Source organism: Mobula birostris, chromosome 2, assembly GCF_030028105.1.
Source record: "Mobula birostris isolate sMobBir1 chromosome 2, sMobBir1.hap1, whole genome shotgun sequence".
Lineage (NCBI taxonomy): Eukaryota > Metazoa > Chordata > Chondrichthyes > Myliobatiformes > Myliobatidae > Mobula > Mobula birostris.
In genome coordinates this window covers 168,041,067-168,056,583 of record NC_092371.1, presented here as the reverse complement: position 1 = coordinate 168,056,583, position 15,517 = coordinate 168,041,067, and the positions used below count along the sequence as shown (strand labels likewise).

Genomic DNA, 15,517 nt, shown 5'->3' with positions numbered 1-15,517 from the left:
CTCCTTCTACCTTAGGCCACATACTTATCAGTCACCCCTGCTGTGGACCACCTGGAGGTCCAAAACACTCTCGTTACATGCACGTACAGTTCAGCTCTTTGAGTGATTATGCAGAAAGTTTGAAGTTAATAACTCATCTCCTTCTACCTTAGGCCACAAACTTATCTATCACCCCTGCTGTGGACCACTTCCACAAAGAAGGGATCAGTATGCTCCACGATCACTGGACTAAGTGTGTACATGTAGGAGGGGACTATATTGAAAAATAAATGTGCTAGGTTTTCTAAAATTGACTCCTTCTACCTTAGGCCACAAACTTCTCAATCACCCCTCGTAGAAGTAAAAGTAAGTTCGTATCATTGCTTCTGTTTGCTCTGCCCAAATAAATGACGAGATGCATGGAAAACTTAACATAGCAAACTACTTAATGCAGATGTTGGATAATCAATCAGTTTGTAATATCTATGTTTGAATGTTCCATTTTTTTAAGTTTTGATTTGGCAGTGTGAAATTCATCTCTTGAATGTGAAATCATCTTAATCACGCAGACTGAGTGATTCTTATTAGTTGTCAGCAAGACTATGATATAATTAAAACTATGAAGTTACTTTGTGTTCGAAGTTACTTTCAACTGGGTATGCAGTAAATATTCAGCAATTACCTTGAGAGTTATTGTAAATTCTTCCGTATTTTTTTTTATTAATTATTGATGGAGAATGGACGTGAAAGCACAGAGGAACATCTGGAGAAATTTCTGAAACGCTCGTTTGCTGCTGTTGTTACTGCGTGGTTGGGAATCTCTTGGATGGTAGGCCTCAAAATCCCCAGCCTTGCCTGCTTTTGGTGACCGAGAAGGAGGTCGAATCATTCGGACAGAGATAGCGCACAGTACTCGGTGTCAGAGACCTGATCAGAGCTCGAAGTTTTTGGATGACTCAGAGTCGGATTGTGGTCAGCATGGCAGGGAGAGTTTTTCTTCCTTCTCCCATCTGTGTGAGATGTGGGACATTTGAGAGACTTTGAACTTTACTGTGCTCATGGACTTCTTCATCAAGTTATGGTATTGATGCACTGTTGTAACTATATGTTATAATTATGTGGTTTTGTCAGTTTTTTCAGTCTTGGTCTGTCCTGTGTTTTGTGATATCACACCGGAGGAAATATTGTATTATTTCTTAATGCATGCATTACTAAATGACAATAAAAGAGGACTACGTGTCTTCATAATCTAAAAAAAATCTAGTTCATAGATTGGAGTACTTCAACCAGTCTAAAATGTATTGTCCTTGATCTGTGTGGAATTTCTTTAGCCAGAGGGTGATGAATGTGAAATTTATTGTCACAGATAGCTGTGGAGGCCTAGTGATTGGGTATATTTAAAGTGGAAGTTGATAGGTTCTTGATAAGTAAGAGAGGAAAGGGTATGGAGAGCTACGGTCCAGGTGCAAATTGATGGGACTAAGCAGATTAATAGTTTGACTTGGACTAGATGGGCTGAATGGCCTGTTTTAGTGCTGTAGTGTTCTGTGATTCTATGAAAGGAGAAGGGTTGGGAATGGGACTAGCAACCCATGTTGTAAAAACTAGAGCAAAGAAATCTCCAAAGACCTCAGCCCTGGAAGAGAATCTCTGCTTGAAGATGTGTAAAGTCCTGTACTAGAAGCCAAGGGGCTGATCAACCATCTATCATCCAAGGCTTGTCACTATTGGAACGTGGAATATAGAAGCACTAATGTGGAATCCCCAGGGAATGCGGAAGAGAGGGTGGCCAAAGAACACCTGGAAATGCAGCCTTGAAGCTGACACCAAGAAGAAAGACTACAACTGGGAACATCTTGAAAGACTGGCACAGGATCGAACTTCTTTTGACAGCCTATGCCCCAGTAGGGGTGATGGGCTTAACTAACAAACAAACAATTGTTTTGAGTGCTTTGGTAAGCACCTTGAATCACTGGAGTCCTTTTTGCGGAGATACAATGTTGAGTAGGGAGTTCCAGGCCTTAAATATAGCAATAGTGAATCAATGACTATTTATTTTCAAATGTGAAGACCCATCTATTTTATTTGGTCTTGTATAATTTTCCTAATCTTGGGCAAATCAATGATCATAATCAAGCATTTAGGTTCTCCAGGAAGTAGCTGGGGAGTCTGAATATGTCCTAATAGATATCTGTTGGACTTCCATTGATATCTTTTGGACATCTCTAATTTCCTGGTCAACTCTTGTTCTAATTCATTCTTTATATTATGTTTATTTGACCGTTTGATCTAATCCTTGTAGGGCCTTATGATCAGCAACATTGACCACTGACATTAATAAGTTGTTAACGTTGAGCAGGCGTAAAATGTTTGAAGACAAAAACTGAAGGTGTTTTTCTGCTCTGGATGTTCTTTTTTAAATGTTTGAATGCCATCTGACTTTCTATGTGGTGCTCTGTAAATTCCTTTTTTAATCTATGCAATTTAGTGAACATTGAGTTCAAAAGTCAGGAAGTTGTGTGGCAGCTTTATAAAAACTCCTGTTAGGCTGCATTTGGAGTATTGCATACAGTTCTGGTCACCCCAATCTAGGAAGGATTTCAGAAACTTTGGAGAGGGTGCAGAATAGGTTTACCAGGATACTTCCTGGATTAGAGGGCATGTGCTGTAAGAAGTGGTTGGCTAAGCATGTTTTTTCTCTCTGGAGTGGTGGAGGCTGAGGGGAGATCTGATAGAGGTTTATAGGATTATGGGTGGCATAGTTAGAGTAGACAGACAATATCAGTTTCCCACAGTTGAAATGTGCAAAACCAGACAGCATGCATTAAGGTGAGAGGGGGTAAATTCAACGGAAATGTGAGGGGCAAGTGTTTTTTTTTACAAAGAGTGGTGGGTGCCTGGAATGTACTGCCTGGGGTGATGGTAGGGGTAGAGAGATTTGGAATTTTAAAGATACCTTTAGATTGGCATATTAATGTGAAGGATATGGACATCATGTAAGCAGAACAAATTAGTTTATTTCACTGTTTGATTACTAATTTAATTGGTTTGGCACAGCATTGTGGGCTGAAGGGCTTGTTCCCGTGCTGTATTGTTCTACGTTCCTACATGGCAACTTCACGATGGAACAATACTCTGTACTGTCCTTAAAAAAGGGACAAATAGAAATATTTGCGTATTGAGAAAAAGAAGAGCACATAACATTGTCCAGCCTGCTCAAAGAAATGGCTTTTTCTAAGCCTTGTAAAGGAGGAGAGGCAGCTGAAGAAACATTGTAGATAATTCAATGATCTGGGGTCTGGGTAGGTGAAGGTAACCATTTAACCATGGGATTGACAGCGGATCAGAGAAGTTGTCACAAAATGAAACAACATCAATTGATAGTTGTTAAAAATACAGCTGCACCCTTTGAAGAAAATCACAAATTTTCCAAGTCATAGCAATGCTTTGGTTAACCTTCCTCTGACATTAAACATTACTGGGAAAGAGCTATCTATCGGGGGAACACCGCAGTTTGAGCAGAATGTGTGTGTGTGTGTTGGGCGGGGGGGGGGGGTTTGAAAGGAATTATTGACATTTCAGAACCAAATCCTGCATTAGGCCTTAGAGTGGGAGCTAGTGATAGCTAATATAAAGACGCGAGTAGTGGTGGTGAGTGGAGAAAGAAAATAGATCATTTGGTTATTCCCTCTATCTTGCTTTGCACTTCACAACTGTTCTGCTTGCTCATATAAGTCGCAGTATTATTTTTCAAGACTGACTTTCAGATGTTTCTGAAAAATGCATCATCTAACCATTTTGTAAATAAGGAAGTCCATAAATCAAAATACTGCGTCAAACATAATATTAAAATATTGTACAGAGTTATAAATAAAAGATCAGTGGCTTTCGCTAAAGGTAAGACTACTGCAATTGAGTTTTATCACGGACACAGTAAATACTGTTTCAGCGAAGAGGGGAACTGATGAACATCAGCACAACTATACCCACAAAATAAATGTTTGATGATGGACTTGCCATAGAAAAGGAACCTGCCTACAACTCAAAAATTTCTCATTACTACTGTTATGTAAAAGCATCTGGCAATGAATATAACTAATTGTTGTTATCTTGTAAGGTATAGTCATGGCTGCTTGCAGAGTGAATATCAATAATTTATGGAATTGTATAATTATATCCAAAGTTGCCTTGTTTCTGATCCATTGGTTATAGTCATAGACCACTACAGTTCAGAAACAGGCCCTTTAACCCATCTAGTCCATGCCAAACAGTTGTCTTGTGTAATCCCATCAACCCACATCTGGACCATAGCCCTCTATGCCCCTCCCATTCATGTACTTATCCAAACTTCTCTCAAGTGTTGCAGTCCAACTCGTATCTACTACTTCTGCTGGCAGCTTGTTCCACAACACCCTGAGTGAAGATGTTCCCCATAAATATAACCTATCACCTATATAGTTCTAATCTCATTCAACCTTAGTGGAAAAAAACCTGTTTGCATTAACTCTATCTATAGTCCTCATAATTTTGTATACCTCTATCAAATCTCCCCTTATTCTCCTACGTGCCAGGGAATAAAGTCTGAACCTATTCAACCTTTCCTGTAGGTAACTGATCAGCACTGCAAACAATATTCCAAATTTGATTTTAGCAACTTCAACATTGCATCCCAACTCCTATACTCAGTACTTCGATTTATGAAGGCCAGTGTGCCAAAAGATCTCTTTATGACCCACCTGTTTGTTTTATGCTAATATTTTCTCTTGATATCTACATGTTAAAGTATTTTGTGCTTTAACTTTTCTTTATTTTGCTTTGTAGATTATAATCTATCTGCACTCGAAGATCTTTTGTGTACCAAAGAGACCAAATATTCTGCATCTAAACCTCAGGAAAAAACAGGTCACACACCAGATGGAAACTTGGTTTTATATGCTCAGGTACCATCAAGATGCAGCACCAGCAACTGGAAGACAAGGCGACAGCGTAGAAGTGCGCAGTGCTACACTCTGAGGGATGCAAGGAAAGTCCCACTTTCTACATCTGATTCTGACTCTGGTTCAGGTGATGACAGTTCAGTCATGATCAGACAAAGACGGCAGCAGATTTTACAGCCTTTTATAACCCGTCAGTCAAGAGAGGACTATAGCTCCCCCATGGGCTCTCTGCTTCCATCCTTGAGAGTCAGTGAAGTAGTACACGATAACCTAAGTTCAGAAAGTGCTACTGTTTTGGAAGAAGTAGACATGGAGTCAACTGTTTTAAGTCGAGTAGCTAATACTCCATTTGATCTTTGTCACATTTTATTGTCTCTGTTAGAAAAAGTTTGCAAGTTTGACATGGCCTTAAATCACAATCCAGCTTTAGCAGCTAGTGTAGTTCCCACATTAACAGAATTTTTGGCAGGATTTGGGGACTGCTGCAATAGTAATAAATCTGAAGCTGAGGAAGTCGCTATGGGATGGACAACAGAACCAGCAGCCCTGGTTCAAAGAATGCTTCTACGGACTGTATTACACCTGATGTCAGTTGAAATAAATTATAGAAGTAACATTCCAGATACGCTTAGAAGAAATATTGTAGACTTGCTGAAAGCAACATTGAAGATTAAGAATTGTATTGAAAAGCGCCTGGATCCTTTTGTTCTACAGCCAAAGAAGACTCTGCAGGAGCTCAGCAAAGATATTTCTTTCTCATCTTCTCATCACAAAATACTTTTGCTACCCGAGTTACTTGAGGTAGTTTTGCAAATTCTAATCTGTACCTTGCAGTCAGCTTCCACTAATCCTTTCTTCTTCAGTCAAGCCATGGACCTCGTCCACGAGTTTACGCGGCATCATGGCTTTGAACTGTTTGAAAGTACAGTGCTGAAGATGGAAGTGTTAGTTACAAAAGGTGATCCCCAGTCTAAAGAGGCAGCAGAACATATCAAATCGCTGATTGATAATGTCATGAAAATAATCAGCATTGTCAAGAAAATAAAATCAGAACAACTCCACCAATCTGTTTGTACACGTAAGAGGCACAGGCGATGTGAATACTCTCAGTTTATGCACCACCACAGAGATCTGTCAGGTCTCCCTGTTGCAGTATTCAAATATCAGCAGTCCAACAATCCTTTCGACATAGCATTAGATGGTGAAATTTGCTATCCCAGTCGCTGCTGCTGTATTGCACTGTGTGCTCACCAGTGTCTACGTTTGCTGCAAGAAATTAACTTAAGCAGCACTTGTGTGCAGATTTTATCAGGTGTGCATTCTGTGGGAATCTGCTGTTGCATGGATCCAAGATCTGTCATTGTCCCCATGCTTTATGCCATGAAGTCACAAACTTTAAAAAGCTGTCAACTGCACATCTTGAATATTCTGACTAAATTTATCCTTGAACAGCTTGGGGGTGGAGAGGTATCAGAGAAAATGAAACATGCAAGCTGTAATATTTGCACTATCGATAGTAGTCAGACACCTGATATTGCTGAGGTTCTACAAGGAAACTTACTAGAAACTGGTTCTTCATCCAGTCTTTCCAATCCCAAATTCCAATCAGATGGTATCTTACCAAACGGAAGGTCCAGAGACATTATGTGGACTTGGGAGGCCTTGGAAGCTTACCAAGATCTTCTTTTCATTGAAGACACACAGCTGAGTTTGCAAGTTGCCAGCCATATATGTTACCTAATCCAAAAAGGCAATGCTGTAGTTAAGTGGCAACTTTACACTCATATCTTTAACACTGTGCTTCAAAAGGGGGTGGAGCTGTCTCATTATGGACAGCAGCTAAGAGTAACAAGACACTCTACCCAAGCATATAATCACATCAGATATTTGTCTCGAGAGGTTCTTCAACTTCACCTGCAAACATTGCCTTCACTCTTTAAATCCAAGTGAGTAAGCCTTTTGTTGCTATTTTTAGTGTCATGCAAGTTTCAGTTTAAGAAGGATGTAGGTTGTAATAAAAATAAGAGTAAATTTATAGCAAGCTGCTGATGTAACACATTGTTAAAACAAACATACCCTGATTCAGGCAGGAATTCAACTCTGAAGCCAAAGTTTTCAAATCAGTACTCCAAGTATAAAATCAAGGCTGCAGCCAGCGGAAGTGTTACTGAGGCAGTCTTTCAGATGAGACGTCAAAATGATGGGTGAATGCAAAGCACTCTTTGAAGGGCAGAGAAGATCTGGTGTCTGTCACTACATGTCTTTGACCTACCATCTGAAACAGGTTTTCTGGTCTTTGTTTTCCACTGTTAACAGAAGTGTGTCCTCTATTCATCTATTGCATTTGGTGCTCCCAGTGTGGCCTCCTCTACATTGGGGGACCTGATGCAGATTGGGGCACTGCTTTGTCGAGCACCTTTGGTCTATCCACTGCAAGAGGCAGGATCTCCTGTAGATTTGACTTCCTGTTCCCATTTTAATATGTCTGTCTATGGCCACCTCCATTGCCATCAGGTGGCCAAACTCGGGCTGGAGGAGCGGCATCTGATATTTTGTCTCAGTAGCCTCTAACCTGATGGAATGAATGTCAGTTTCTCCATCTTTGGCAATCTCAGCCCCCTCCTTTCTCCCTCTTTCTCTCTCTTTTTCCCCATTCTGGTTACCCTTTCACCCCTTCCCTTCTTCCCATCACATCATGGTTCCCCCCCTTCCCTTTCCTCCTTTATCCACTGCCCTATCAGATTGCTTCAGCTCTTAATCTCTTCTAGCTACTCCCTCCCAGCTTCGTACTTCAACCCCTTCCCTCCCCAACTTTCCTTTCTCTCACCTATTACCTGCCAGTTTGTACTCCTTCCCCTCTGTCCCCATATTCTCACTTCTGTCCCTTTCCTTTCCAGTTCCGATGAAGGGTCTTGGCCCAAAACATCGACTGTTTATTCCCCTCCATAGATACTGCCTGACTTGTTGAGTTTTCCAGAATTGTGTGTCATTCAAGATTTCCAGCACCTGCAAAATCTAGTGTTTTATATTTGGTAATTGTTTTTCTACCATTACAATAGCATTTCAAAAGCATAAATTTGTGCTAAAGTGATTTGTGTTGTCTTGAGAGTGCAAGAGGAAATGTGGTACAGGTCGACCTTCATTAATCCGGCACCATTGGGACCTGAGGAGTGTTGGATTAGTGAAAATGCAGAATTACAGAAGGATCACATTAAGCGTGATCAGTGATGGATTATCGAAGGAACCGGATTACAGGTAGTCGGATTAGTGAAGGTCGACTGTAATCATTCTGTATTTTATTGATGAAGGTAAGGACTCAAAATGAAATTAAAATTGAATACAATATGATGGCCATTTATATTTTTGATTTTGAAGTTTAGATTTTGAATCATTGTGCTTTTCGGTGTGAATTATTTGCAGTTTCTGTCTAATACTTCAATCCTGGAATTCTCATTTGATATGTTTGTAAATTGAAACTTATAAAGGGATAGCACTGCAGTCACTTAGCACTAAAGTTGCCTTGTGGCTGTGTATGTATCTACATTTTCAGACTGAGGTGAAAATATGCCAGTGTGGGTTATCTTACTGAAGGACACTGAACCACCAGATTGCTAAAATATGTTAATTCTTAACTAGCCCTGATGCTGAGAGCTTCTTCAGAAAGCAACACTTAGTGATAAGATCATTAGTTCTGTACAAATTGCATGCTTAAACCAGTATGCAAAAGTAGTAGTACCACTCAGCTGTAGCTGAAACTTGGCAGGTTTTTGAATCTTTGTTAATGGTGTATTACTGCACTATTGGGAACAGTACAGTAACACCAGAAGGTAGACCCTCATGCAGCCACCTCAGGCAATATCAATCAGTAGTCATCAAATAGAAATTTTCCATGCTTGTAAATTAATTCCTACATTTAGATTTTTAGGATTGCTTCATTTTTATCTTTTGAGTCCCATGCTGCTTTTTAAGTCCTTGCACGGTTATGATTCATTCTGATCTCTAAAATGGTAATTTTCCCATTGTGACACTTGTTCAATTATGATTTCAAAAGAAAAAAATAAAGCCTGCTATTTTCCTTTTAATTTAGATCCACTTGTGGAGTAGAGGTACCATGAAAACAATTCTCATCCAGAGATTTTTGTCTTGATGTGTTGTTTAAGAGTATGTAATACTAAAAGTGAATGCAGAGAATCATTCCTGAAAATTCCTAAAATTAATAACTGTGTATAATTGCTAATTCTCAATTGTGTAATTGAAGACAGAGTTAATGTACTTTCCATTTTAAGATTACCTTTATCTGCTATTTTGTTAGATTTCAAATGCCGGAAATCTAAATAAGTATTGTAATTTCCTCTGTAGACAAGGTTGATTCTTTGAATTTTTTCCCCCTTTGGCATTAATGACCAGACATATATGAATTGAATTTCACACACAATGGCATGTTCTCCCTGTGGTTGAACTAAACTGTGTCTTAATGTGCTAAATCTATGTACTGAGGTTGCAGATTGAAAGAAACATTTTTCCACTTTGGATGGTCAGGTAGACTTGCAAAAAATAGTAGAATATACTTTCAAACAATTGGTGGAAAGAAAACTAATTAATTGAGTTAAAATTGTAACATTATTGAGTGCTATGAGGAAACCACTTTGTCTTTAATTACAATATTCTGATTAAGTACCTTATTGATTTAAAATCATAATTGCTTTCAAATCCCTCTTGCCATCTTAACTCAGTACCATCCTACAATCCTTGGATCTTGTTTTCTTCCATAACTAAAGAGTAAATACTATATCTTGATTTTCATTGGTATGCCATTCTTGTACAGACGAATAATTTTGTTGTAATGAAAATAGCTTTTTTGAATGAGATGGTGCAAGGACAGAGATGCCTGGGGAAATCTGGATTTGATCTAGGTTTAACTGTATGTCACTCTTCATTTGGATTCTTGGACCATAAGACATGGGAGCAGAATTGGGCTATTTGCCCATTGAGTCTGCTCCACCATTCCATCATGTCTGATTTTTTTTTAATTGTTATCCCCCCCAACTCCATTCTCCTGTCTTCTCCCTGTAATATTTGACACCCTAACTAATCAAGAATCTATCGATCTCTGCTTTAAATATATCCAATGACCTCACCTCCACATGTGCCTATGGCAAAGAATTCCACAGATTCACGGCCCTTTGGCTAAATAAATTTCTCCTCACCTCTACTTTAAATGGACGTCCCTCTAGAATGAGCTCTGCTCTCTGGTCCTGGTCTCACCTACGGAAACATCCTCCGTACATCCAGACCTTTAAATATTCAATAGGTTTCAATGTGATTACCCCTCACTTTTCTGAACTCCAGCAATACAGGCCCAAAGCCATCAAATACTCTTAATATGTTAATCCTTTCGGTTCTCGGAATCATTCTCGTGAACCTCCTCTGGGCCCTCCCCAATGCTAGCACACCTTTTCTTAGATAAGGGGCCCAAAATTGCTCATAATAAGGTCTGACCAGTACCTTATAAAGTCTCAGCATTGCTGTTGCTCTTATATTCTGGTGCTCTTGAAATGAATGCAAACACTTACCACTGAGTCAATCTGCAGGTTAACCTTGAGGGAATACCGCTCAAGGACTCCCTTTGCACCTCTGATTTTTGAATTTGCTCCCTTTTTAGAAAATAGTCTATGCACTTGTTCCTTCTGCCAAAGTGTATGAGCATACACTTCCCTACACTGTATTCCACCTGCCACTTCTTTGCCCTTTCTCCCAATTTAAGTCCTTCTGCAGACTTCTGCTTTCTCAACACTACTTTCCTCTCCACCTATCTTTGTATTGTCTGCAAACTTGGCCACGAAGCCATTAATTCCATCATCCAAATCATTCACATATATCGTGCAATGAAGTGGTCCTAACATTGACACGTGCGGAGCACTAGTAGTCACCAGCAGCCAACTATAATAGTCTCCCTTTATTCCCACTCTTTGCCTCCTGCCAGTCAGCCAGTATTTTTCCTTTAATACCGTTAAACAGCCTAGTGTGGCACCTTGTCAAAGGCCTGAAAATCCAAGTAAACAACATCTACTGACAGTATTTTGTCTATCTTGCCTGTTATGTCCTTAAAGGATTCTAACAGATTTGTCAGGCAAAATTCCCTTAAGGAGATCACGTGCCTCCAAGTACCTCATCCTCCTGAAACCTCATCCTTAATAATGGGCTACAACATCTTCCCACCTAGTGAAATCAGGCTAACTGGCCTATAAATTCCTTTCTTCTGCCTCTCTCCATTCTTGAAAAGTGAAGTGACATTTGCAATTATCCAGTCCTTCAGAACCATTTCATTATCTTACGGTTCTTGAAAGATCATTGCTTATGTCACCACAATCTTCAGCTATCTGTTTCAGAGCCCTGGGGTGTAGTCCATTTAGTTCAGGTGATTTATCTACTTTCAGATATTTAATCTTCCCAGGCACCTTCTCCTTTGTAATAGCAGCTCATATCTGCCCTTGACACTCAAATTTGTGGCATATTGCTAGTGTCTTCCATAGTGAAGACTGATGCAAAATAAGGAAGTTCGTCAACCATTTCTTTGTCTCCCATTACCAACTCTCCAGTGTTCAAGGATACACATTGTAACGAAAGGATAGGCAGGAAGGCAGGGGAGCAGCATTGCTCTATTGGTTTAAAAAAAAATCAAATCATTAGAAAGAAGTGACATAGGGTTGGAAGGTGTTGAATCATTGTGATTAGAGCTAAGGAACTGCAAGGGTTAAAATGCCCTGATGGGAGTTGTATACAGACCCCCAAACAGTAGTAAGGATTTGCCTACTAATTACAACAGGAGATAGAAAATGCATGTCAAAAGGGTAATGTTACAATAGTCATGGGGGACTTCAATATGCAGATAGATTGGGAAAATCAGGTTGGTGCTGGATTACAGGAGGGGGAATTTCTAAGGGCCTACAAGTTGGCTTTTCAAAACAGCTTGTGGTTGAGCCCACTGGGGGATCAGGTATTCTGAATTAGGTGTTGTGCAATGAACCAGAATTGATTAGAGAGCTTAAGGTAAAAGAATCCTAATGGGCAAGGTTTCATAAATTGTTAGAATTCATCCTGAAATTTGAGAAGTAGAAGCTAAAGTCAGATGTATCAGTATTACCGTGGAGTAAAGAGATTTACAGAGGCATGAAAGAGCATTTGGCCAGAATTGATTGGTAAAGAACACTGGTAGGGAAGCAATGGCTGGATTTTCCAGAAGCAGTTTGGAAGGTACAGGTGTATACATCCCAAGGAGGAAGAAGTATTCTAAATGAAAGATAACATAACCATGGCTAGTAAGGGAAGTCAAGGCCACTGTAAAACCTAAAGAGAGGGCATATAATAGAGCAAAGATTAGTGGGAAGTTAGAGGATTAGGAAGCTTTTGAAAACCAACAGAGTGAAACTAAAGTCATTAAGAAGGTAAGGATGGAATATGAAAGTAAGCTAGCCAATAATATTAAAGAAAGTTAATATCAGAAGTTTCTTCAGATACATAAAGTGTAAAAGAGAGGCTCCCTCTTGATATTGGACCACTGGAAAATGATGCTGGAGAGGTAGTAATGGGGCAGAATGAACTAGTGGTCGAACTAAGTATTTTGCATCATCTTCACTGGAAGACACTAACAGTATGGTGGAAGTTTCAGGTGTCAGGGGGCATGAAGTGTGTGCAGTTACCATATGTAGAGAGCAGGTTCTTGGGAAACTGAAAGGTCTGAAGGTCGATAAGTCACCTGGACCAGATGGTCTTCTAAAAGAGGTGGTTAAAGAGATCATAATGATCTTTTAAGAATCACTAGATTCTGGAATGGTTCTGGAAGACTGGAAAATTGCAAATGTCACTCCACTCTTCAAGAAGAAAGAGAGGCAGAAGACAGGAAACTATAGGCCAGTTAGTCTGACCTCAGTGGTTGGGAGGATGTTGAAGTTGATTATTAAGTATGAGGTCTCAGGGTACTTGGAGGCACATGATAAAATAGGCCATAGTCGGCATAATTTCCTCAAGGGAAAATCTTGCCTGACAGATCTGTTGGAATTCTTTGAAGAAATAACAGGCAGGATAGACAAAGGAGAATCAGTTGATGTTGTGTACTTGGATTTTCAGAAGGCCTTTGACAAGGTGCCACACATGAGGCTGCTTAACAAGTTTAAGAGCCCATGGTATTACAGGAAAGATTCTAGCCTGGATAAAGCAGTGGCTGATTGGCAGGAGGCAAATAATGGGAATAAAGGGAGCCTCTTCTGACTGGCTGGCGGTAACTAGAGGTGTTAGATGGGTCTTTTGGGACTGATTCTTTTTATATTATTTGTAAATGATTCGGATGATAAAATAGATGGCTTTGTTGCAGAGTTTGCAGACAATATGAAGATAGTTGGAGGGGCAGGTATTTTTGAGGAAGTAGAGAGGCTACAGGAGGATTTTGCTCATTCTGCTAATCTGCCTAAGAAATGGCAGATGGAATACAGTGTCGAGAAGTATTCAGTCATGCACTTTGGCAGAAGAAATGAAAGAGATGACTATTTTCTAAATGGAGAGAAAATACAAAAAACTGAGGTGCCATGGGACTTGGGAGTCCTCATGCAGGATTTCCTAAAGGTTAATTTGCACGTTGAGTCTGTGGTAACTATGGCAAATGCAATGTTATAATTCATTAAAGAGAACTAGAATATAAAAGCAAGGATGTAATGCTGAGTCTTTATAAAGGACTGGTGAGGCCTCACTGGAGTATTGTGAGCAGGTTTTGGCCCCTTATCTTAGAAAGGATGTGCTGAAACTGGAGAGGGTTCAAAGGAGGTTCATGCAAATGATTCCAGGATTGAATGGCTTGTCATATGAAGAGTGTTTGATGGTTCTGGGCATGTATTCACTGGAATTCAGAAGAATAAGGGGTGACCTCATTGAAAATTATCAGATGGTTGAAGGCCTTGATAAAGTAGATGTGGAGAGGATGTTTCCAATGATGGGAGAGTCTAAGACCAGAGGACACAGCCTAAGAAAAGGGGGGTGTCATTTTAAAATGGAGATGAGGAAGAAATTCTATAGCTAGAGAGTGGTGAATCTGTGGAATTCTTTGCCACAGGTAGCTGTGGAGGCCAAATCTTTATGTATATTTAAGACAGAGATTGATAGATTGATTGGTCAGAGCATGAAGAGATATAGTCATAGTCATACTTTATTGATCCCCTGGGAAATTGATTTTCGTTACAGTTGCACCATAAATAATTAAATAGTAATAAAACCATAAATAGTTAAATAGTAATATGTAAATTATGCCAGGAAATAAGTCCAGGACCAGCCTGTTGGCTCAGGGTGTCTGACCCTCCAAGGGAGGAGTTGTAAAGTTTGATGGCCACAGGCAGGAATGACTTCCTATGACGCTCTGTGCTGCATCTCGGTGGAATGAGTCTCTGGCTGAATGTACTCCTGTGCCCAACCAGTCCATTTTGTAGTGGATGGGAGACATTGTCCAAAATGGCATGCAACTTGGACAGCATCCTCTTTTCAGTCACCTGTCAGAGAGTCCAGTTCCATCTCCACAACATCACTGGCCTTATGAATGAGTTTGTTGATTCTGTTGGTGTCTGCTACCCTCAGCCTGCTGCCCCAGCACACAACAGCAAACATGATCGCACTGGCCACCACAGATATGGGGAGAAGGCAGGAGATTGGGGCTGAGAGGAAAATTGAATCATCCATGATGAAATGGCAAAGCAGACTTGATGAGCCAAATGGCCTAATTCTGCTCCTATACCTTGTGGTCATTATCCAGTTTTCTGATATCCACTCTTACCTCTCTTTTACTCTTTATGTATTTGAAAGAACTTTTGGTATCTTTTACTGTATATTATTGGCTAGCTTCCCTTCATATTTCATCTTTTTTCTACATAGAACTTATTTAGCTTCCCAATCCTCTAACTTTTTTATTATATAGTATGCACTCTCCTTTGCTTTTATGCTGTCTTTCATTTTCCTTGTCAGCCACAGTTGCCTCATCCTCCCTTTAGAATACTTCTTCATCTTTTGGGATGTACAGTATCTATCCTGCGCCTACTGAATTGTCTCTATAAACTCCAGGCATTGTTGTTCTGCCATCATCCCTGCTGGTGTCCTCTACCAATTAGGCTTCCCAATCCTCTAAATTCCTACTAAGTTTTGCTTTTTTGTATGTCTCTCTTTGGCTTTGACTTCTCTTATTAACCATGGTTGTGTTATCTTGCCTTTAGGATACTACTTCCTCTTTGGGATGTATATATCCTGTACCTTCCAAATTGCTTCCAGAGGTTCCAGCCATTGCTGCTCTGCCGTTATCCTTGCCAGTGTTCTTTTCCAATCAATTCTGGCCAAATCCTTTCTCATGTCTCTGTAATTCCTTCTACTCCACTGTAATATATCTGACTTCAGCATCTTCTTCTCAAATTGCAGGGTGAATTCTGTCAGATTATGATCACTCCTTTCTAAGGATTCATTTATGTTAAGATCTAGAATCAAATTTGGTTCATTACATAACACCCAATCCAGAATTGCATTTCCCCTAGTAGGCTTAATCACAAGCTGCTCTAAAAAACCATCTCGTAGGC

At 39.9% G+C, this 15,517-nt stretch overlaps 1 protein-coding gene across 4 annotated transcripts in view; it reads left to right on the top strand.

Moving 5' to 3' along the window:
* lyst (lysosomal trafficking regulator) overlaps positions 1–15,517 on the top strand; it is a 291,632-nt gene that overhangs the window by 121,960 nt on the left and 154,155 nt on the right. For all 4 annotated transcript variants that reach the window (XM_072251045.1, XM_072251047.1, XM_072251049.1 and 1 more), the window contains one exon: positions 4,801–6,862. In XM_072251045.1, coding sequence (XP_072107146.1) covers positions 4,801–6,862 — 2,062 coding nt within the window. The remainder of the gene's footprint in view (positions 1–4,800; positions 6,863–15,517) is intronic.